The sequence below is a fragment of the Nyctibius grandis genome, chromosome 6 (assembly GCF_013368605.1).
Source record: "Nyctibius grandis isolate bNycGra1 chromosome 6, bNycGra1.pri, whole genome shotgun sequence".
Taxonomy (NCBI): domain Eukaryota; kingdom Metazoa; phylum Chordata; class Aves; order Nyctibiiformes; family Nyctibiidae; genus Nyctibius; species Nyctibius grandis.
In genome coordinates, this window is record NC_090663.1 from 4499015 (window position 1) to 4523964 (window position 24950).

Here is a 24950-nt window from a genome sequence, read left to right on the forward strand (position 1 = left end):
CCTTGCTTGTCAGAATTATGAAGCTTAATGTTACCACCGTAAAACTGGACAATCTACAAAATATGTTTTGATAATGAAGAAGGTATATGTATTTCATTTGGTAGACAGGCTCCCTTGCAAGGCTTCAGTAGTCAACCGTCTAAGACTGATTTTTCTTTCTCTCCCCAGGTTACTTAGGTCTTTATTTCTGAGATTTTATTTGATTATCTACAGAACATGCAGACATGTGAAATGAATGTGGTTGGAATACATGGTGCTAAAATTCCATCTCACAATTTACAGTCATATCAATATTTCCTATTCTGATGGAATTACATCTTTTATACTCATCATTTAAACTCTCCTGGGCATTGGAAAACTATTATGGAGATCTAATTATATGTCTTAATATAAACTGCCAGTAAGAACATCAGCCTAAGTCAGACTGAACAAGTTCTTGGAAGCAGACGACTCTCACCAGCCCATAGCTTACTGCTGCCATTTCTTACTTTATTTTGAACAAGCTGGAAAAAGCACAGAGCTCTGTGTCTGATAACAAGTTGTGCCAATTGGCAGCATATGGGGTCTTTCCCCCCTCCAGTATGCAAGTCTGTCGTAAAAAAAAAAGTACAAGACCTAAAAGATAAACAAAAGCATCTTTCACTGTGTGGTACAGCAAGCTAGAGCAGCAGTAGGGTGCTTGTTAATGCCACTTATTTTGTTTGTTTTATCTCCATTGGGAAAAAGAAATCCTGACCCTGTAGTTTCAGTAGTACAGCTAATCATAAAGCAGCACACACACACGTTATTTCAAGCATTGCAACTCTGCGGTGACATTGAAACAAAGATAACCAGGAAGGACACACCAAAGAGTTTGGCTAACACACAAACTGGGTGCCCAGCGAGGACCAGCACGGTCTATAGATCATTTGGAGTTGTATGAGCAGGGCACCAGCTGTTCTGCTGTCACCACCACTGGTGTCCCACCTGTTAGTGCCGCTGCCTTCTGCCCTGCTGCCGTTGTCTCATTGCCTCGTGTCCTGTTCCAGTTGATCAGTTGAGCTTGTTCAGTCCGTATTAGCCAGTCGTTTTCCCCACAAGGAATAATAACCAAAACCATTAGTTTTCTTTTAAAGAGCAGATATCTGTACTGCTATTAATTTTAACAGAGCAGCCTGTCTGCAGTATTCTATACGGTAGATTAAAATCAAATAATTCTTCATTTTTGTCCATTCAAGCCAGACTAATAACTTTCTATGCCTACAAGTGAAAGGAACCGTAGAGAAACAGGAAGATTTTTTACCAGCGATTCTCAGTTTATACTGGAAATGATGCTCTTATATAGCTGTTAAGGACAATTCATCCACCTCCTGCAGTCTTAGGTTTATGTCATTACTAAAGCTAGTTAGAAATACTTTATGAAAGTATTTTGTACTTTATGAAAGTGTTTCTAACTGAAGACCATAAGAAATTATCCAGAAATTTAATTTTGAAAATAAAAACCAAAAGCCTGGCAGTGTTGAAAAGTCACATAGTTTCAAATTTTCATTTGGAAGTTAGCAGTTTATTTTAGCTTAGCATTGCAAATATAAATATATGCATATAAATAAATATTGAAAATTAAAAACGGATTTTCAGAATTGTCAAGAAAGTTTTCAATTGTTTTAAGTCATTTTGATTATTTTGAAATTTTCAGGTTTCATTTCAAAGTAGAATAAAGCAAAAATTGAAAAATACTGTATTTTCCTTAAAGTTGGATTTCTGGTTCTCCTTGCAGTTTTAGGCAACAAAACTTTATTATAAAATATATCAATAGGAACGTGAAGTGGAAAGTCCAGAAATAACTACATTACCAGTTGCATTTCGATGAATTTTGTACTTTGAATGTTTAGACAGATCCTGGGCTTTTGTTTTAATGGAGTGGATGTCTAATAGAAATTAATGCTATTGTTAGATATGTAAGTTTATGCATGCAGTGTCAAAAGGTATTTTTTGCCATCTGATTATCGTTTAGCAACCTTAGACTATGTGTTTTTGGTTGCAATCCAGTTCAACCTGTTGGTCAGGTACCACAAAAAGCAAAATAATGTCAACACCCTATTAGTAGGTACATACAGTTAGTAGCTGGGATGGTGATTTTGAATATGGAAAGCTGTCATCATTTGTGGACTCAAAATACCTGTGCTCGTTCTCATGGCTAGATGAATTCTTCACACCACCTTCTGAGGTAAAACATTCTGATTTATCATTTCTTTTTATAAAAAACGTCCTCTTCTCAGATTGTCTTTTCCAGACAACATCCTAGAAACCTCTGAGGAATACATATTGTGCAGACACGGGACTGAAAAACAAAATTGCCAACAGCTGAATTAATGAAGTCTTGCTTTCTGTAGCATTGTACTGTCTGTATAGGGCGTCCTACAGAAATAATCTGAGGTCCTCCCTTATTGTCTCTGATTTTCATATTTCTTCTCATTTTCTCACATCCACCCTTCTCTCGGCTTCTACCCCATCTGACGTAGCTCACTTGTTACTCCAGGTTGGTCAGTGAAATGCAGGAAGATGTGCTGCTGGCTTTAGCACCTTCTCTGCCAACTGGCCAGCTGGTACCTATCTTGGTACGCTGGCCAGCCAGCTACTGACTTCACATAACAAATTTCCCTCCATAGGGCTCTAATTTGGGTCACCGTTCTCCTACCCAGACAAGTTTTTGTCAAACTTCAGCTATTTAGTATCCTCAAGACCTTTTCTGTCTATCAGATGGCTTTAAAATTGGCCAACAGATTAAAATGTATTTGAAAAAATGGACAGAGTTACTGTAATGATCCTCATTTCCTCAGAAAACCAGTCTAGAAACAAAAGCCGTTATGGTCAAGACTATGATCCTGTTCTATTTTACTCTCTTATCTGCAACACTCCAAATTTTCAAAGGTGTATTTAATTTTAGGACACCCTGCTGTGCTACTTTGCTAGTAATATTGGTATTGTATAACTATAGAATGTTATTATCCATAAACAAACCCTTCAATATGATTTCTACAGCAACATGTAGCTTGTTTTCCTATATGATTTTTCAAGAATGGGTTTCACATGTGGCTGTGGTTTGTCCTTTAAAAGTTGGTTGTTCAATCTCAGCTACTTTGTAGGCTTAAAGCAGGAAGATAGGCACTTCCATGACGTCTGTATTGGTTTGGATGAGTTGTCTCCCTCTTTCTTACAAATATCGATGGAGGTTAGGATACTGATTACTTCCTCTCAGTGTCTGCTTTTCCCCAAGAGCCACTACTAGCACCCTATGAATGGAGACACAATTTTGAGTACTCAGGATCAGGTTTAGCCATCTAGGCATAAACTAATACTAATAATGACTGTGTTATAGTGTCTTTCTACCAGCCACACACTCAGACTTGTTCAGTCACATCCTTTGCAGTAGCCAAATAAAAAAAAAAAATCCAAGTCATATTTGCCCTTTATATACTTCTAATCAATTCTTTACGTATCATGTAGTTAATGCCTCCTTTCACATGACCCTTATATATTTCTGATTGATCATTTACTTTATCCTTGTGCTAATCTGTGCTCTTGCAAATACCTTTGTAAGACACTTGGTAGGCTACAGACATGGTATTCATTAGTCTGTTATCAGCCATATTCTCTAGCATACCTCCCTTCCAGTGCACAGCTACAATTATTATATTCCTTATCTTTTAGTCCTTGACAGTACTGTTCCGGTAGCTATATTAGGCTACAAGTCAAACTTTCAAAATGTTAAAGGTTGATGAGACAAATACCTCCTGTAATTTATTCATGCAACTAATCCCACTTTAGTGAAGTGGGAGTCGGCCTCTTCTCCCAGGCAACTAGCGATAGAACAAGAGGACACAGCCTCAAGCTTCGCCAAGGGAGGTTCAGGTTGGACATTAGGAAGAATTTCTTCTCAGAAAGGGTCATTAGACATTGGAATGGGCTGCCCAGGGAGGTGGTGGAGTCACCATCTCTGTATGTGTTTAAGAAAAGACTGGACATGGCACTTAGTGCCATGGTCTAGTTGACATGGTGGTGTCAGGGCAACGGTTGGACTCGATGATCCCAGAGGTCTCTTTCAACCTGGTTGATTCTGTGATTCTGTGAACTTTGGTAAAACAAAGATCTTGGGGAGAACTTCTTGATCATACTCAGTTTTTACCTACTTCATAAGTCTCTGGAAGTACTCTCAATTCTGTGTACTTTAATATGGGTCACAACAGTTTGAATTAGAAACAGGCTTCATAATTTTCTTAGGCTCATTTGTCATATCTTTTTTTTCTAGCTCTTGAGAGGCAGCGTATCTCCATTTGCTCTTTATGTCAGTCACTTCCACTTAGATTAAGTTGTATTGCTCCTGTTTATGAACGCTATTTGCGGTAAAAAAGAAAATGTTTAGCACTTTGAAACCTGCCAAAAATTGACGTAGACTCTAGAGAGACTCTCAGAATAAAAAACATTAATATTTGCTCATGCAATTAGACTAAAGGGACATCTAAAACTGAAAAAATGTGTTCTGTTGGAACAGATTTTATTGCAGCTAACCCATACAATGCAAATTATATTATGGATAGACACTTATATGATGTTTCCAATCTGTGGACTTAAATCTCTCTCTCTTCAAGTATATACATAGCTTGCTGCTTCACATTATGTAAACACTTTGAAGAAAACACAGAACCCCCTCCAAAAGAACATATTTTATCATCATCATTTTGCAGCCAAGCTACTGTCTCATATACAGACCAGGTGACTTGTCAAATGCTGTAGGGAGGGCCAGCGGCACCTAGAAATTAGATCATGCTGCCCTGAATCATGATTTACTGATTTATTTTTTTTGTTTATCCTCTCTCCCTTCTAAAATGCTCTATGAAGACAAGCAAGGCTTACTGTCCAGTTTTAGAAGAAAAATCTGAAACACAGCAAAGTAAAGTTGCTTCTGAAGGTGAAGCTGCCTCAACTTAGGTATTCTGTGTTGTACCAGCTTGAAGAGGTACACAGCATCTGTACATGAAGATATAAGCCCAAGGGAAGTACGAGTGCTCAGAAAGCAAAACAAAATTAAGATCTTCAGAAGAAAAAAGTGAACCTAATTCTAATTAAACTTGATAGATAACCTATTCCTTTGAGCACCTTTGAGACCCTGAACAGCACACCCAAAGAAATAAAAACTCATATTAAGGGAGCAAGAGTAAGAAAAAAAGAGAACCCTGAGAATTCACACCAGCTGATGTCAAGTATGGAAACTGGGTGATAATATAAGGAAGCTGGTTTACCTTCAATCTCCTATACAGTCAATAGAGTTCACCTTCAGAAGGTGGTTTGGGGTTTCAAGGACATATTTTGTAAAAGCTCATCTTTCTTCATATATAGGGACTCATGAGCAAACTGCTTCCTAATTTAGGCACCCAAAAGATAGGAGCCTAAAGGTAGGTTTGTGTAAATAATCCTTTTACTTTCAAGCTATAGAGCCAGTCAAAACTGCAGCAATATGTGCATTTCTTGGAGGGCTGGGGAAGCAAGCTCTGCCTCTCATTACCCTAAAAATAGGCTCTGATATGCCCTTTGTGGCAGACAAGAGGGCACTGGCTAAGGTATAAAATCTTTTTTTACTTTAAGATCTGTATAATTTAAGGAGGGCTAAAAACACAGAGAGAGAGGTTTGTGGACCTTACCTAGCTCACATAACACTGTGAGAATTTGTAAAAACTTGATACAGCATTTTGAAGATGCAAAACTTGATGCAAGTAATTAGCAGCAGAATATCCAATAAGGTTGTAACTTAAAAATTTAGCCTTGCATGAATGTTTACTAAAGATCTACTTTGTAAAGGTGAAGTTGAAGCAAGGTCATACTTAAACAGATGATCCACAGGAGCCTTGCTAAGGTTGTGTTATATTACCAAAGATGAGGTATCAGTTGTTCCCAAGGGAAAGTGCAGTGTGATTGGTGATACTGCCTTATTTTGTTGCATGAAAATGCTTCTTGACAAAATGTTGGCATTTTTTAAAGGGAGCCAGCCATAAGTCAATCTAAACATCTTTGAACCTAAGGCTGCCTGCAGCATCAGCCCTTTCTCATTAGAAACTCATCACCTTTTCCATGTTGCTTAATAGGTTATGTTTTCACCTGCAGTGACTCTAGTGCTCTTGATTACAGAAATGTGGAAGCTGGCTTTCTGAAAGCACTCTATCAAATGCCAATACAGATTTCTTTCTGTGCCAGCAGTACATGTTTATTTCTTGTATTCATTTAATATGGGTGTGCCGCATTGCGTGTGCATCAGTACTACTTCACTGGGTTTCTCTAGCAACTTGTACAAAGGTATTAGACAAGAGTCTCTTGTACTACTGGGTTATAAAGCAGAGCTAGTAATGCTCCAGTTGATAAAGTCCTCTGCTCTTTCAGCTTCCTCTGAATTTATAGTCACTCCTTAAAGCAACAGAAATAGGCATACTCTGAATTTCACCAGCTTGGACTGAAAGAAATGAAAGCCCTTGGCATGCTGTTCAATACCGCAGCCACTTTTTGTCTGCTCCCATTTGACAGACTAACTGGTGTATTTACTTTGGGAAAGGAGTTTTAGAAACATGTCTAAAAATCTGATCTAAAAACTTAGAGGCAATGAACTGTTATTTAAATTGCACTTAATTGTGATTTTGACTTGAACTTATTTGAATGCATGTGTCTCTGTCTCCCTCAAAATGCGTTTCTTCTAGATGTTTTTCACTGTGACATTGAGGTTTTTATGGTGCTCTGAAGTGCTTCAGAGGAAATGGAGAGTGTTTTAATGCTGCTGATTTACTCTTTCAGGTCTGCGGTAATTTCCTTACTGCCTAATTATAAGGCTCAGTTTAATTTACTCTACACATAATGTTTACTGATGCACATATGCTGCCATATTTCAGGAAACTATACCCATATCAGGTAGTTTTGTGTAAGGCTACAGTGTGTAACATTTTCATCAAATGAAGGAAACTTTGATCTGCAACATAATACTGCTGATGGATTATTTTTGTCTGGCGAAAACCAAAGACTGTAGTAACTATAGCTGCTTTTGCTTTTTGAAATAGGGACTTGATTTTTTTTTTTTTTTTAACGAATGAAGTTGTGAGCACAGAGGGTTGGCCTTTCAAAGTGGCTTGTGAGGAATTAAGAGGCAAATCTTCAGTGACAGCTATTTTGCGTTAGAGTAGATTACTGCCCGTAGCTTGTCTATTATTCCTCAAATAATGAATCTTCATAAAAGCTCACATATTTCAACAAATCTTTGTACTCACTCAAGGAACTTTAGAAGATGCCTGGCTCTGTATCCACTGCAGAGAAACAAGTATGGAGTTTTAAAAACTCTTTTTAATGAGAGACACTGTAAATGTGGGAGAAGCTCAAAGGAAGTGTGTAATGCTGCTACTCAAAAAAAAAAAAAACCAAAACCAAACCACCCAAACCAAGACAAAAAAAAAAAACAACACAAAAACCTATTCCAGGAAATTTCTATTGATGATAGTTTTACATAAAGAAGCTTTCACTGTTCTGTAGTGTTAGCCAGAGAATGACCTGTAGTCACATCAGCTAAAGAAACTTATAGAAGCTTGGATTCATAAAGACCACTTCAAATTTTGATGTTCATTATCAACAATGCAGTAGCATGAGGTAGGGAATGCTACAAATGTAGGGGAAAACAGTCCTTTTCCAAAGACTTCTATAATTCTGTCCTCCTAATTGATTTATGAGCTGATGGCAAAGTACATAGAATTTAATTTCCAAATAGGTTTTCAACATCGCATTTGTTTCTTAATTGACATTAATTTTGTTCAGTAACACTGTTTCTAAAGTATTATAAAAAGTCTTTAATGTTACTTGTTATTAAGCAATCAGAAATATCAAAAGTTTTGTTTTCAGTTTTTCTTTGTAGAAATTACTGCAAAGGAGAAGAAAACAAAACAAAATAAAAACAAAACAAGAATAAAACAAACAAAATCCCCAACAAACAAAACAAACCCAAGAAAACAACCCAAGCTGTGATCTCGTTGCAGTAAGGGCTATTTTGAAAGGTATGGATAATAATTGATAGTATCAGAAATCAATCATCTCTGTCCATGGGGCAGGATCAGTTTGTGAGTTTGAGTAACTCTGGGAAAGGATGATGACAAATCCATTTTTGCAGAACACAATCAATTTTTAACCTTGTTTCAGTCATTGTCTGGTACTCCAGTAGGTCTACCAAAGACAGCTGTTATCAGCTTTCACTGGGGCTAAATCTCTAGGTCTTAGAGAAGCTGATGATAATGTTTAGTATACCAGCTTGTTCCTGCAGCTGGGGTAGGTGGGAATGCAAGTGTGACACATGAGCACTTACTCTATTAACCCTTTAAAGCTTATTGGCTCTAACTATGCATGCTTATCATGGTACAAAGGGTATTCATAGAATGGTTTGGGTTGGAAGGGACCGTAAAGATCATCTAGTTCCAACCTTGTCAGGGATGCCTTTCCACTAGACCAGGTTGCTCTAAGCCCCATTCAACCTAGCCTTAAACACTGCCAGGGAGGGGGCATCCACAGCTTCTCTGGGCAACCTGTTCCAGTGTCTCACCACCCTCACAGTCAAGAATTTCTTCTTGTTATGTAATCTAAATCTACCCTCTTTCAGTTTAAAACCATTACCCCTCGTCCTATCACTCCATGGCCTTGTAAAAAGTCCCTCTCCAGCTTTCCTGTAGCCCCTTCAGGTACTGGAAGGCTGCTCTAAGATCTCCTTGGAGCCTTCTCCAGGCTGAAGAGCCCCAACTCTCTCAGCCTGTCCTCATAGGAGAGGGTCTCCAGCCCTCTGATCATCTTTGTGGCCCTTCTCTGGACTCGCTCCAACAGCTCCATGTCCTTATGTTGAGGGCCCTAGAGCTGAACGTGGTACTCCAGGTGGGGTCTCACAAGAGCAGAGTAGAGGGGGAGAATCACAGCTTCCTTCCCATTTGTGACCAAATAGCTATTTAACCTCCCCAAAACAGTTTTGTCTCCAATTATTTTTTTTATTTACTGTATTTATAAAAAAACATAAAGCTCCAAAGCCATTCTACTTGATTGAAGTATCATTTCAACATAGCCTGAGGCAATACGTGAAGATGCACAATGTGTTGTCGTTCTCGTTTTGCTCCATGGACGTTTGATCCATGATTTAATCCATGATTTTTATTCTTACTCCTTACCCTCCTCTTTGTCACACATCTTTTGCATCAGACCCTCTAGGCTTGCAGTTTTGGTGACATTTTTGACACTTTACAGTTCTCCTCAGTTTTCACAAGGATATTTTTCAAAAGTCCCATCCTTTTTCTTCTCTGCTGGGGTAACCTCCTAAATTCTTTCCCGTCTTCTTTGTTCCTACATGTAATGTACTGTTCTGCAACTTCATCCTTCCATATTCTCCTTGTCACCACTCTACTCTCACAGGTCATACAGAATGTGAAAGTTAATCACTGTCTTTCGTGTCTGGATTATTCTGACTTCACTGATGCTTGCCACTGACTGTTTAGTCCCTACCTGTATTTCTGTCCTGTTTTTCCAACATTTTTAATGGTAATCTCTGTGCTGTTCTCTACCTTTGTAATGCTTTGTATCATTCTTTATTATTAGAAATAATAAAATTTGGTACTAAACCAGTACTCCAGTTGGCATTAGGATTTTATTGTTCTATCCAGACAAGAAACAAGACAGGGTTCTTCCCCTGATAATACTCATATCTTTGGAGGGGGTATGTGGGTGTCTGTCCCCCAAGCTTATAAATTGTTCTCTGCTTTTATGTAACTCTACTAATGTTGTTAGCAAGTCCGAGGCTTGCTGAAAAATGTTTTTTTTTTGAAAATGCAGTATAAACTTTTTAAGTCACAAAAATTGATAAACCACCCTCACCCCTCAAAAAAAAAAGTTAAATCAATGGGGATTAAGTACCCAAGTACTTGGTAACTAGGTTCTTATGTGCTTCTGGCCATATACCATTTTGAGGAGTCCTTTGTAGTGACCTATGACTAGAAGGAAATTTTTTTGTATGTGTCTTATTCTCTTTCAAATTTCTGGTCAAAGCTTGTAACTTCAATTTACTCTCCATTAGTTAAGTCATCCCCAGTCTTTTCCTGACTTCAGGGAAGTTTCTCTTTATAGAGAAGAAAACTCACACAGAGAAAAATATATGAATAAGTATGATCAGTCTTTGACAGCATTTCTTTCTGAGTTTTTATCTTAGACTCAAATCTTAAATATTGTTATGTAGTATGTTCCAGAAATCTGTAGTTTGAGTGTCTAAGTGTGATATATGCTATAAATGTTTATCTTTTTGCTGTTTAATCTATCAAGACATAATTACTGGCATTAGCATTCACATCCCCCAGTCTAACATTTTTTGGTCACATCTTTATCAGTTGTAGCGTGCAGAATCATCTGAGACTTTCTCTTTAGCACTCTACTGCAGTAGCTTCTAATGGTCTCTATCTTATTCTCCAGAACTCAATTTCACAACATATTGGAGGAGACACACTTTAACTGCAGTGAAGAAGGCTTTTATTTTCATCTCTTTGAATTAAATTAATACCTGTTTGGGAGTGCTCTGCAGCTGCAAACTGAAGTGGGGTTCAGCTTGTAGTGCACGTTAAATAGAAAATGGTGAATAAGATACTCCTTGGTAAACTTTTGTTACAGATAGCTTTACACTGCCAGTCTTTATAAAGTTTAACAATCTGTTAGAGTCATTAATCTCCTGCTGTGACTTTACCTTCCAGTGTCAGGATTAGACATTTAATTCTCTACTAGACTGTAAGTAGCACTGAGACATTTTGGTTCTAAAATTGTTATATAGCCATGGAAAACATCATTTCAGTGGGCAGTTTAACCTCTTTGAGCTCAATTATAGCTGTGAATCGACAATGATAAACCAGCCCTAAATAGTGCTTAGAACAGTGGAACATGATGCTATCAAAAAGAGTAACTGACTGCACCATAAACTGACTAAATTGACTGAACTGGAAAGACATAAAATCTGCCTTGTGGTGCATCATTCATACTTATAAATATTTGCAGGTCTTGATGTTTTCCTTTTATATCTTTGTGCTGGTCTGGCAAACTTGCAATTCTTTTAGCTATATGTTAATTAATAACATTTTTCTCGTGACAAAATGAATTAAGCAAGACCTTTATTTAATGTGCTTTCTCCTCTAACGAATGGAGTTTCATGTAGTGGAAACTACCCACACTTTGAAGTCACCTCTAACTTAAAAATTCAGTGGAGGAAAAAAAGCTAAAGCATTGTCTTATGAGTAATCGTTTGTGTCACAATATTTACATCAGAATGCAGGGTAAATTAAGGCATTGCAAAGACATTTATTAATCTACGTACAAGCGCAAGATCTTGTACTGGTTTTAGAATAAAACTTGACATGGTTTTACTGCATGTTTTATGACCATTTAAATTCAAGTCACAGACTTCTCCCATTCCCTTCTGAACTGATGTTGGTTATATGAAATCTCTGGATGCATAAGCCATCACTTTGGCTGGACCTTGTTGCAGTATGCAGAGAAACATACAAGATTAGTTTTCTAGTAGTTATTTACCTTGATGAATAGCCCTAATTGGATCAAATAGACTGGTAATGCTGAGCTAATACTTTTTAAGTGTCTTGTCTTGTGCAATTAATATTACCTTGTCATGTATCCATTTGAGCTATTGGATGAATGTCTTATGTTCATACTCCTGTCACATTTAACAAATGATTTTGTCAAGTCATTCTTTATAGCTTGTGGTGATGGATAGCAAAATTTGTGCTCTCCTGCGTATATAAAAACCGTTAACTATACCTTTCAACTTCAATGCAAGGGCGTCCTAAAACTCAGATAACCAATTTCTAAAGAAATTATAATGTGTGTTTACATGAGGGGTCAGAAATATGCTACTGACATCTATGATTAACACAGCATAGAAAAATAGAATTTGTTAATTTTATATTTATCAAGCCTGTGACAGTCAGAATTCAGATTTTTTTTCAGCTGCTCCAACTCTGAACTGCAGAAGGCAACATACAGTTACCATTAGAAACAAGATATCCACTTTATCACAGAATCACAGAGTCAGCTAGGTTGGAAGAGACCTCTGGGATCATCAAGTCCAACCTTTGACCTAAGACCACTGTGTCAACTAGACCATGGCACTAAGTGCCATGTCCAGTCATTTCTTAAATATATCCAGAGATGGTGACTCCACCACCTCCCTGGGCAGCCCGTTCCAACGCCTAATAACCCTTTATGTGAAGAAATTTTTCCTAATGTTCAACCTGAACCTCCCCTGGTGCAGCTTGAGGCTATGTCCTCTAGTCCTGTTGCTAGTTGCCTGGGAGAAGAGGCCGACCCCCACCCCACTACAACCTCCTGTCAGGTTATTCATTCATTTTGATTCAGATATAACTCTCCTGTATATTTACAATGGTAAACCCCAAATTGCTGGTTAGGTGATGCTTTTACTGTCCTTTTTATTGATTTCTGACATGTGATTGTAGACTGAAGGTATTTAATACCAATGAAAATAAGCTGTGTACTTAAACATCTTGAGATTTTTCTTACAGTTCCATGGGGCGTATTGTTATAATTGGATCTATAATACCACATTAACCTTGATTAAAAATTGAATTGCTTGTTCATTGAACAGAACACTTTGAAACAGGTACCTCCTTATGGAACAATATAAACAGGAAAATGTCAGTGCTCATTTAACATTTAAAGTAAGTTTTTCAATGCAGTGGACAGTAGGCTTTATCAACCCTTGTACTGAACTTCAGCAAGTGGAATTTTTAAGGATTTTTCCTGAGAATGAGGTGGAAGCCATGTGGGACTTTTAAAACCTTTGTGCGTTCCTTTGGAAACGCTACTGTTTGGCCTATTGCAGACTTCAGAAAGACCATGGTACTGTAGGTAGTAAAGTGAGGCATCTAACTTGGGAGCAGAGTTTCTCAGCAAGTGCTGGGAGATGGACATGTGCAGAGGGTGATTAAGCAAATGTGAGATGAAGCCTCTCTGGCACTCTGTCTCCCTTAATGCTGGCTATAGATGAAACCCTTCATTTAATAGGGAAGGACTGATATACATAGTGACTGGAAATCTATCAGCCGTATAATGCAGAGTGCTATGCTGGTGCACTATTGTCTGAAACTTAACATCTTAGTGTTTTTTTTTCTTTTTTTGCAATGCTTTGATCTATTTGGAGCAATATTAGTGTTTATCTTTGTGTTGGTATGGTACCTATGAAAACTATTCACAGATCAGGATCTCATTGTATTAGATCCTGTGCAAACAGACCCAAAGGACGGTCTGAAAGAGCTTTCAATATAAGAATAAAATAAGAGGCAGCAAGTGGGTATCAGCAGATTGATGAGAGAAACAAAGAAAGAGTAGAAGGTGACAATGTGATAGCTAGTAGCTACCACACACCAGCTTCCTGACTGCTGGCAGGTCTCTTTGATATATTCTTCTCTCTTTTTTTTTGTCTTTTTTTCCTCCTGTTTGTATGTATTACTGTGGTAGCTATTCTGAGTGCCTTTAGTCATTTTGGAAGTGAAAAAATACTTTCCAGGTAGAATCTGAGTAGGATTAATTTTTAAGGGGAACTAAGAATTGCTGTTCTTAATACATTTGCTGCTTTAGTTGTAATGGAAATAAAGAATACTGCATGCAAACACATATATATGCTATTTTGCTTGGCTTGTTTTTACTGCACCGCTCAGGGACTGAATGGGAATATTCAAAGTTAGCTTTCTCCTTATTCAAACAGAGCTGACAATTGCTGCTCTCAAGTGGCAAATGCGTCTTGGATCATGTATTTACAGTGCCTAACAATATACAAGTTTTCAGTATGATTGGGTGTTTTGATGACACCTTGTCTAGCTAGAGCTTTCTTGTCTGGACTGTAAAATAGAGAAAATTACCTTTCCTGATGTTTCATCTAACTAAAAATGCATGATTTAAGGAGACTAATGGCTAACCAGACCTCCAGGCTGAATAGCTCCCAGCTTGTGTTTGACTCCACAGTTTTTCATTCTTAACAACCAAAAAGCTGGAGAAAACCTGCTAAAAATGTTCCTGATCCATACTCCTATAGAACAATTAAGCTTCCAGGAAGAATTACTTAAGATCTCAGTTATCTTTCTGACTGTCTTTCAAATTTTAGTGAAGTTTGACATTAATTAGTGGTTATTAGCAAGGTAGAGAAGAAGTTAGTGACATCATTCTTACAGTAATATTGTTTCAAACAGATGTTTTTTATGAAATAACAGGTGTTTAATCTTCAGTAACTTGTAAGGTAGTGTTTTTTTTCCTTTGGAATAAATTGTAGTATGTTTTCTAATCCACCTGGACAACCCTTAGAAAGATTTTCTGTTTATACCTGTTGGAGGTATTTGAAAGAGAATACAAAGCACAGGGCTTGTGCTAAACGAAATACTCATTATTGCATAGAATACAATTCAGTGCAGGAATTAGAAGAGGCTTAGAGATATTCAGGCTAATATTTTTAATGGTTGCTTGAAGTTAAGCTCCTTAATCCATATTTGGCTTTTAAGTGAGCTGAACTGTTTTTTAAAGTGTGCAGCTTTCAGTTCTCATCAATTTGCAATGTATTGTGTGGGTAATCACCATTGTCCTGGATAGATCCATTCAGTCCGGTAGGATTAGATGTATGCCAGCACGAATCTCAGGAGGGTTTTGCAGAGCCTAGGCCCTTAGGTGTTTGATAGTTGCATGCTTTCTGCAAAGACATAACTTGGAGGAAAGAAAGAAGCCCAGTCTCCCATGGAGTGCTGTGAGATGCGACACAGCAATGCTTAAATATAAGTAGCCAATGAATACAGTGGGAATGTATATTGATAATTCTCCTTTTATTTACTGGTCTGCTTTCTTTTGTCACAGCTACGGAAGGCAGTAATGGATCATATATCAGATTCATTCCTGGAGACCAATGTGCCACTGCTGGTTCTCATTGAGGCCGCAAAAAGCGGTAACGAGAAAGAAGTGAAGGAGTACGCTCAGGTCTTCCGTGAACATGCCAACAAGTTAGTTGAGGTAAGTGACGTTGCTGACACAGCTAGATTTCCATCTTGCCTCTCTAGGAGAAGCTGAGAAGTTAGAGGTAGTGTTTCTGTAATACACGTTTCAGGAGTTTTTGTCAACTTTATCCCAGTGATTGCACAGCAAATGTCTGGATGACTGGCAGAGGGGAGCACGTGCTGTATTTTAGTCATTCATTAAAGCAATTGAGCAAGCTAAAAATGGTATTTCCAGTGTTTTGTCAAAAGTCATGAGCAACAAGAAGTAAGTTTCAGTTCAGCTTTACTAACAGTATGATGGTTTTAATCTCTATTAAGTAAAAAGCCAAACAGATGTTTCACAATACTGTATCTGGTACTGGCCAAAGGCTGCTCTAGATTTACAAGCTTTCAGTCTGAACTAAAGGAGGGAAAAGGATGTATGGTCTGAAGGCTATGCCTTTTCTGTATTTACTCTTGAAAGGTCTGTATTTTATATATATAGAGAGAGTATCTTCTCTTTCTGAAGGGACATAGAGACATACTGTGTAAAGTCAACAAATTACAATTTCAAGTCTTCAAGGATGATATTGAAATAGCTCTATTCTACCATGAGGTGTATAAAACATAGTGATTGAAACCTGGATGTTCATTGAATGGACTTTTAATAAAGTAATGATAATATTCATCTCAGTTTGCCCTTTAACAGAACAGGAACTATGAAAAATGCTTGCATTTCTTGAAGACAAATATAACTCAGTGATTCGCTTGATATGATTATGTGGCATTATTGACTTCTCCGTACTACCATTATTTTGAAGAATATGTAGCCACTTTGCAACATCATTTCTCTCTAGCCATGCCATGTGTTCTTTAGCAGAGGAAAATGCTATTAAGGAACTACTGATTTGACAAGTATTGAACTATACCTTTGAATGGCTTCTGTTCTTAAACCAGTCATCATACTAATTCTCTGTTATCTGAGCTGAAGCAAGGAGTAAGGGTTTCTTGGTTACTATTGACTAAAGCCAGACAGTTCCCTGACAAAATATGTGTGTGGAAGGATATTTTTAGTGGGAGTAAGGTGCTGTTCTGGAGCATGTCACTTTTCCCATGCACAAAACAGGGAGTCAAGGTACCTCATTCAGGGTCTGGGAGTCAGGTGTTTGGTATAGTACTTAACTTGTAGGCACCTAAAGGTAGGTCCCAGGATTGAAAGCTCTGGATGGTTTCTGTACAATGCTGAATACAGTAAGGTTTATTACTGTTATCTGCAAGAGGAGCACAGGACTGTCAGCAGTTTTCAGTCCTGACCACTCTGTATGACGCAAAGATTTGTTAGTGCCTCCTGGTGACTGGAGCAGTGGCAATGAAAAAGGAAATAGCCAGTAGGTATGTAAAGAGAGAAAAAAACAAACAAACAGAAAACCCCTCCACAATATTCATAATTATATTTTAGTGGCAGTCAGAGTTGTAGACTTACAGGTAATACGCAATGAATGTATGTGGTTAGTATTATAGCAGTTCCCTCCTCCACAGATTTGCAACAGTGTTGCAATTACAGGTCTAATACCATTATTAGAAAGTGAAAAATAACTAAGTAGATCCTTTTGAAAAGATAAGAAGAGGTAGTGACATAAACAGAGGAAAAATATCTTTTAAAGGCTATAGTTAACTGCCCCCCCCGACAAAAAAAAAACAACAACCCACCATCAACTGGAGGAAACCCAACAAGAGAGTGGTTGTAGTTATCTAGCTTTGGTTTTACAAGCCTAACATTACATTAGTCTTGTGCTTTAGACCAAACTAGAGTTTGGTTACTGATTTTGAACATTATATGGTCATCTTTAGGTACCCCACTGATACAACAATGATGATGGTAACAATAGATGTCTTAGCCCTAATACCTAACATTTTTATTCCATTTAGGTTGTTCCAGACTATTAGAAGCAGATCCTTAATTGGTTCTTGTATGTCTGTGACATCTGGTACTAGCCTTTGGGTCCATCCTTACTCTTTTTCAAGGATGGGTTCTTTTAGATGGATCTTAGCCCTTTTTTTGTAAGGATTCTTTCTGTTTGGGATAATAAAAGTATCTTGAAGAAATTAATTTCTAGTGCAAGTGGAATTTTGAAACCCAACTTTCAGGTTCCTCAGACTACAGAAGAAAATAAATATTTGGAATGGATTTATGTCCCATGTACACTAGATTTTGCACTTAAAAGTTTCATCACTTTTACTTAGTGATACACAGTGGTATCTTAGCAGATGGGCTTCTATGGTTTTGTGGGTCAAGTATTTTGCAAATAGTAAAACGTGGTTTAAAGATGAGACATAATCAAGTGACTATGGAATGTAAGATCCTTTCCCAGGCACAGGGCCAGAATTGCTTGGTAATATATGCAAACACATTTCCACTGAAGTATGTGGAGTTACAGTTGCTTACATTAGAGGAATTTGGCACTGCAAATCCAATACTGTGAAAACTCTATAAAATTAATCATTAATTTAAAAATCAGAATCTGAATTTCTTGGATGTCTTACCAAGCTCAATAGAAAGCCTATCAAAAGGTCAGGAAAAATAACCCATGTTTTGATACTTACTTATGTAAAAGCTACATTTTTACCATTCTGATAAAAGAAAATGAATTTCTTGATATTTGATGGATACAAATGGCAAAACTTTCTTTGCATAGTCAATACATTTTCAAAAATACATGCTGTAAGAATGAGGCTTATGGAACTTAACTTTCTTTTATAGTCCATATTGCAGAATACTTAAATCTTCTCTTAAGAGCTGCTTTCATTATTTATGTTTTTCCTTCCCCACCTATCATAACATTTTGTCTTTTGCTTTTCACTTGACTTGCTATGATATGCCTTGTTTGAGAGTAATAACCACAAAGATGAATTCTCATTTTTCTAGACAACCACTGACAACCAGTTTTGTCTATGAGGTATGTCAGAAACACAGAGCGAGGTGTCATCTCGTGAAGCTTGAGGCACTTTACCTGTGATACCTATGTTTAGAAGCCTTCTTGTCTCAGGCTCCTTCCAGAATCAAAGAAGGCAGAGCGCCTCAAGAATGAGACCCAGCTTAGTTATGATGTGAATCATCCAAAATGACTCAAATTGTCATACAGATACATGGGGTAAAAACATAATAAAATAAAACAGAATTTAGATGGTACCATTCCAGGCTAACTCCTTTTCTTCAAATCATGTTTCAGCGGTCATCTCTCAACTTTTCTACCTTCTGAAACTGAAGTTAGGGAAGTGATGGTGCCTTTCCAGGTCATGATCTTTACTTCCTGAATCCCTTCAATGTTTGTATAAAATTTATCTCTAATGATTGAAAGTCAGTAAATGTCTGAGTTATATTGCCAGCTTCAAATGTTACCTTGGGAAGTCATTTAACTTCTGTATCGAGGCACCTTCATTTGTAGCATAAGGTTAATGACAGATAATTCTAATACCTACTGCACAAAGACACTTGACTGATAAATCATCTCAGATTTATTCAATGCATCTATCAAAGCACCATGTGGCAGCTGATTGATTAATTTTTATTATTCTTTTTAGTAAAGCTTCCTTGGTTTAACTGTTAGTCCTCTGGAATGTTTCTTGCAAAATGAAATTATTGAATCCAACCAGTTTTCCTGGGAGATGAAATTCAGCATCCAGTAAACTCTTAAGAGCCATGGTAGCAAGCTGTTTAGTTGCTTTCAATAGGAAACAACAACGTGTTTGAAGTTTAATTAAGAGCTGTGAAAATTCAGATTATAGGGCCTTCTAGTTGAATTAGTGGATTGAATCAGGCTTTCCATCCTCACAAGGATAGGGAAAAGTCCAAGAGACTTCTACTAATGATTTAAGTTTTGAGGGTTTTTAATATTTTTATGGAAGGGCTTCACCATTTGGTGCTCGGTGAACATTTACAGGAGTTAAATCCAGTTGCATTATTCTTCCTTGAAACTTATTTCCAACAAAATTGGAATGAAGGGGATTTTTGTTCTTTAGCGTGAACTGATGCAGCACCAAATTTGAAACATCTAAAAATAATCTTTTGAAAAGACAGTGCCTTACCAATTTTGCATGAATTAATTTTTATGAAGAATTTTCTGGAGGCTACATGTATCTATCAGTTTAATCGCATAAAAACTTAGATTTCTAGAGACACCTGAAATAATCAAAGTCATCTTCTAAGAACACTTGCCTAGTGGAAGAACTGTGTTAGGCAATGGTTTATGGTGATTAAAATTTGATATAGTGCAAGCAAATCAATAGTATCACAAGGTTGGATAGTAATTTGTAGCAGATGAAACATAACAGCAGCATTTCTGTTTGTTTTATAGTCTCTTTGTCCATTAGGCTTGAAGGAGTCTTTATTAACTTTCTCCTGACCATGTAATTGCCACTTTGAAGAGGATACTGGGGTTACTTTTGGGAGTTTAGGCATTTGTTTTTTTTTTTCTTTTACAATGTCAAGGGGAAAAAAAAAAGTCAGTGTTTCAACTTCTTTATAAGACACAAAGCGGTCTACGCTTCATTTTCCAACAACTGTATTATTTGTACGTCCCTAATTCAGACTGATTGTATGTTTTCCCATCATAAATGTGCCAACAGGAGGGAAAAAAAACACTGCTAGTGTGCACAGCACACAATACAAGCAATTGGACCTGCTCAATGACCCCTGCTTGCTTGATTCGGTAATGAGGGGAGAGAGGAAAAAATGTGAAAGAAAATTTTACTATGGTGGCTGACAGTGAATTTAATCTAGATTTACATCAGCAGTAAGAGAACTAATATCCAACCCAGTATTTTTTTGTTCCAGAAATCTCTCTCAGAAAAGCATACAGAGGGTTTGGTCCCTAAGAAACACAAAGCTAGACTTTCTTTTAGGGAATGAGGTTCTTCTGTGTAAATCTGCAATGCACTTGAGATCGATGGAGCTCTGACAGTTTACAGGGTGGCACTCTAGCTCACTTTCAGGAGGTACTAGTGATCTTCATAAAGAATATATAACAATGTTTTGTTTGTACTTTTGTAAATATTGTATAAGTTCATGAACTGAGTTGCCTTTTCATTTAAGATAGACAAAAACCCAGAGTAACAAGCCTAAGAGGAAAAAATTTGTCTCGCTTATTTCTGCAACTTTAGTTCAAGGAACAAAGAGTTTTCTTACTGATATATTTCACAAATACTGTCCACACTTGAAATGTTCTATTCTTCTTTTGTTTAAGTGCATATCTCTACATTATCAGAGTATACAACTAGCTGTTTGTTTCTGCAAATGGAGAAAAAATGTCAATACTCTTTCATAGCTCTTGTATCCAACTTCCATCATGAAAAATGTATACATATCTGGGTTTCCTCTTACAGACTGATCAGCTTTTATTCCTGTATTTTTCTTTTAGTTCACATTAACCTGGTTAAGAAATAATATTTAGAAGATAGTATTCCTTGGTTCTAATCAAGGAGTGTTAAGAAAGTCATAGATTAGTTTAATTCAAGCCCTTCAAGTTGAGAGATTTTATTTGAAATTAAAGCTGTAGGCTACCTCTGTGTCCTAGTGTTTCATCTGCTCATTTTAGTTTTAATTTCCTTCTCAGGCCTTTCTTCCCTGCATGGGTAACAGATGTTCTTAATTCCTAGTAAACATCATGAGTATATTGACGATAGCTAAAACCATGAGTCCAATTATCTGCAACGAGAGCATGAAAAGCTTGAACTCTTTGCATTTATTTCTTCTGAGTCCCTGCTGCAGCCAGATCTAGTTAGCCCATCTCTTCACCTTGGAGGTGTATATATCTTTGAGGCAAAGTGAACTCGAAGACTTCCAGGGTAAAACTTTCTGGTAATGCTGCGTCATTGGTGAACTCTTTACTCTGCTTTTTTCACTTACATTAGCCACTGGATATTGGTAGTCTACTGTGATCTATGCCAGTTTCATCTTCTGGTTTCTAGATTAACACTGAAATGCAATCAAATTGCCTTATAGAAAGGTGAGGTACAAAAATAACTGCTGCTTTGTGACTTTTTGAGCTTCTTGTGTACCTGTCCCGGAAGAATATAGGTTATTAAAAAAGTTAAATAATCACTGTCTACATTTTCATGATCACTTTCATCTCAATGCCATCTCTGCCTTCAGTCACTATGGATTCAGCTCTAAGGCTTATAAAGTCAGCTGTAGGAGAAAGCAGTTGCAGAACCTGCCTGTGATCTGCAGGCTGCATCGTTAACATGGAAGCATGGGTGAAATTAGCTACAGAAGATGCTGAAGGCCCTGGATGCTCATCCCTCAACAACTGCCCTTAGCAGATTTCTGATGAAACCCAGGAATCCAGGGTGACTGAAAGGGGAGGAACTTCCTTATCTGATGTCTTCTTTGGTAATATAGTCCTGGTTCCAAAATTTCTTCCCACTATAATAAACACCCTGGTAAACAAACATGCCAGAATCCACAGACTATTAGCATATTTTGAGTAATCATTTTCTATTCATTTGTCCCTTTCCTTTATTCTTGCATTGCTAAGCTTCTACATCTCATAGCAACACCAAAAGGGCTGAGGGATAATTTTCTTTGTTCACACAGCTTTCTGTAATGTACATAATAAACAAATGCTATATAAAGTTAGCAACCTGTGGGTAATGATGATTCTTTTTTTTTTCCCTTCCCAGGAGAGTAAAAGATCAAAAAATAAAAAAAAAAAGTGAGTGGTAAATTGCTTCAGAATCTCCATGTCAACTTGAATGCATCTCTAGCTTTGGGACTAGTGCTGTGCTGGTTCTTTTATCTGATTCCTATAGGTTATCATTCATTAGCAAATTACTGTATTATGTGGCTTTGCTCATTGGAAAATGTAGGAGGACTTTCTACAAACGAAAACGTACTTTGGCCACTTCTTCACTCTTTTGGCCGTAATTCTTTAACATATCTTTTCTTTGTATACTCTATTATTATTTTCATGAGAAATATCTGGTTTTCCTCTTGCAGAAAAATATATTCCTAGTAATTTCCCAATATTTTCCAGTGAGCTGATTTTTTTTAAAGATAATTAACTTCTAACCATGCTTATTTACGGCCTCTGTAAGAGAGACAAAGTCTAATTACTCCCTTTTTAATCACTGAGTAATTTTTTAAAAATACTTTTCTAGTGAATAACACCTGCTTAACTAGGTACTCACTTCTCTAGTCTGATAATGCTACTGTGCTGTGATTCATGTGGTACATTTTCCCAAAATAAAATGACTCCTACAAACTCTAATATCCATTTATGTCTACTATCTCATACAATCCAATCACATAGCAGTCTATATGGTTTAAAACTTGTTAATAATACAATCAAGAGCTCTTGGTACCATTTTAATTAATTGATTACATAAAAGATGGAATTAGCTCCTCCAGTTGTTTGAATTTGTAACCTTAGTATACTAAGAAGTCATACAACATCTAGGCTGGAAATCATCCTCTAGCTTTTCCATAGGAAAGACTGCTTTGAAGGGAGTGAATATGTAAACCTGTTAGTGGAAGGGGCCACTGGAACCTAAATGTCCTTTTGCTTTGAACGTAAACACTTCTGATAGACATGATTTTTATTTACAGACATGTCATCTCTTCCATCAGGGAGGAGATGAAAGTAAGTGGAAGCTCCTGAGACAGATACAAGCCTTCCTTAATTACTCCCTCATCAACGAGAGAAGTAAAACTAGTTGTTATCAGAGGCATTGCTCTCAAATTGTCAGGATGAATCCATGGCATCTGTGTGATAACAGGGTGTAAAATTCTCAGCTGAATGACTACTCAGCCTACTCTGTAGCAGCTAGAAATCAATACTGGCAGGTATGTAGTTTACCTACCTTCAGTTTCTTTTAGGTTTTGGGGTTTTTTTTCTATATTTCATTTCACTAGGCAGCAAATATGAAAGCCTCTTCGCTTAGGAGATGAAATTTATTGCTAGCATTTTGCAGTGACGAACCTATTAGTTTTTTGGCAACATGGAAGAAAGTGATCTTCCTCAAAAAATGGATTGCGATTAGAAGTAGGAAGTTCATCAAGTGGTATTAACCTTTGAGAGAGGTTAATAAAATAAGATGGTAACTGCCTGTCCTTCTGATACTCATATGACTTGACTTGCTTTATTCATGTGTCAGCAGGGCATCACTTATGAGACTACCCTTTCCTCTCCAATGGACTGGTCTTTCTCACAACTAGAAGAAGGATTTGTTAGAGCAGGTAGGGCGGTCTGTAATAAGATACACAGTTGGAGCTAAAAGGGCCAGAGATTAATTTGAGCAAACCTATCTCTTTGGACTAACAGGATCCTTTGGTTAGGATATATCAGGTAGAAATATAATTAGTGCCACAGCTGACTTCTACTAGCTTCCTTGTCTCTCAACCATTTTGAGATGTAGTAAGGGCACTGGATAAGTTTTCAAGATGAACCCAGAGTGAGGCTCTTTTATTACTGTGTTGACTTCAAGACTTGTGCTTTTAATATTCAGAATGGTTTTCTTCCATTAATTTCTTCATTTCATGAGACTATCCTCAATGTGTTGTGTAATGCAGACTTCTTTCCTACTTCTATCTGTGGGCATCTGAAGGGAACATGTGCTTTTGAAGACAGGGAGAATGAGATACTTGGCATGTTAGTCATTTAAAGGTGATATTTTCTAGACACCTAGCTACCCCTCATTCTTTATTTTTACTCTCATATCCTATTCTATAAAGTGTTTTATTTGTGTCTCTGGCAACAAGCCCTTACCATAACTGATGCTTTTCCCAGTGTTTTTTTTAGAGAGTACTTCAGTCTATACTCCAGAAGCTGTATGTTTGGATTAATTTTTGCTACTCAAGACAGGTTAACATTTTACTACTGTGTAAAATGTTTAGCATCTTGGCCTTTGTTCTGTGATGTGTTAGCATGGTTATATTTCGATCAGTGACGATTAAGAACTGTGCTTTTACATATACATCTTAGCTTTCACTGTAAGAAGGAAGACTTTAATCAAATAAACCTCTCAGAGCATGAAATTTAAGAGAAATAAGAGGAATGGTGAGGAACAAAAGAAAGGATGAAATACAAGAAGCTATACAGGTATTCCAGACTCACAACAAAATAGGAAATAAACAAACAGCTTATATTACTATAGAGAAGGGGTATTTGTCGCCCATGACTGGACCACTTCTAGCACGCAGGACAGAGATAGTGGGGCTAGAACTATTTAAGAAGCCAAAAAGTTCAGTACAAGCAGTAAGTACTTCTGAGAAGACTGAAAAGAGCATTTACAAGAAAATAATGAGTCAGAAATAAAGGAGAGCATTCAGACATGCTGAAAAAATCAGCAGAAGATGCACAAGGAAAATCCGTGTCAGAGACTTGAGGACAGAATGGCATGTTTAATGATCGCTTTTTGAACTGATGTAAAAGAAGAAATTGTAATCACGAAATCTCATGATTTTGAAAAAAAAAGTTGTATCCGCTTTGATTTTAAAAAAGATTTCAATTGAGATATATATGGCAAAATTTCAAATATAGGCCCTTGGGTAATAAAGTTTATTAATCCAAAACAAAGTATTCAAATGCAATAATCAAATGCAAATACTAGTATCGTAGATACACTGGAGTTGTACAGGAGTGTCTGTGTTGCTTTAGCTTAGGCAAGGTGTGGTTCATAGTGTACTCTGTCCTGTTTTTTTTTTCCTGTATCCTATTAGCTAGATTCTAACAAGCATAGTGGTTGTGATGATGCATCCATCATAGGTATATCCTACTGCTTCTACTACAATGCCAAGACTGTAGCTGTTAAGTCAAAATAATCCTTATTGCCTAAATGTTCCTGGTCGGTGATACTGGCTGTATTGGCTTTTCAAAGTTCCTGTGGCAGAGGGGTACG

The 24950-nt window shown here is 37.1% G+C and overlaps 1 protein-coding gene across 1 annotated transcript in view; it reads left to right on the forward strand.

Annotated features, from left to right (window-relative positions):
- Positions 1 to 24950, forward strand: part of CTNNA2 (catenin alpha 2) — a 410549-nt gene that overhangs the window by 289223 nt on the left and 96376 nt on the right. Inside the window, exon 7 of the mRNA XM_068402626.1 lies at positions 14938 to 15090. Coding sequence (XP_068258727.1) covers positions 14938 to 15090 — 153 coding nt within the window. The remainder of the gene's footprint in view (positions 1 to 14937; positions 15091 to 24950) is intronic.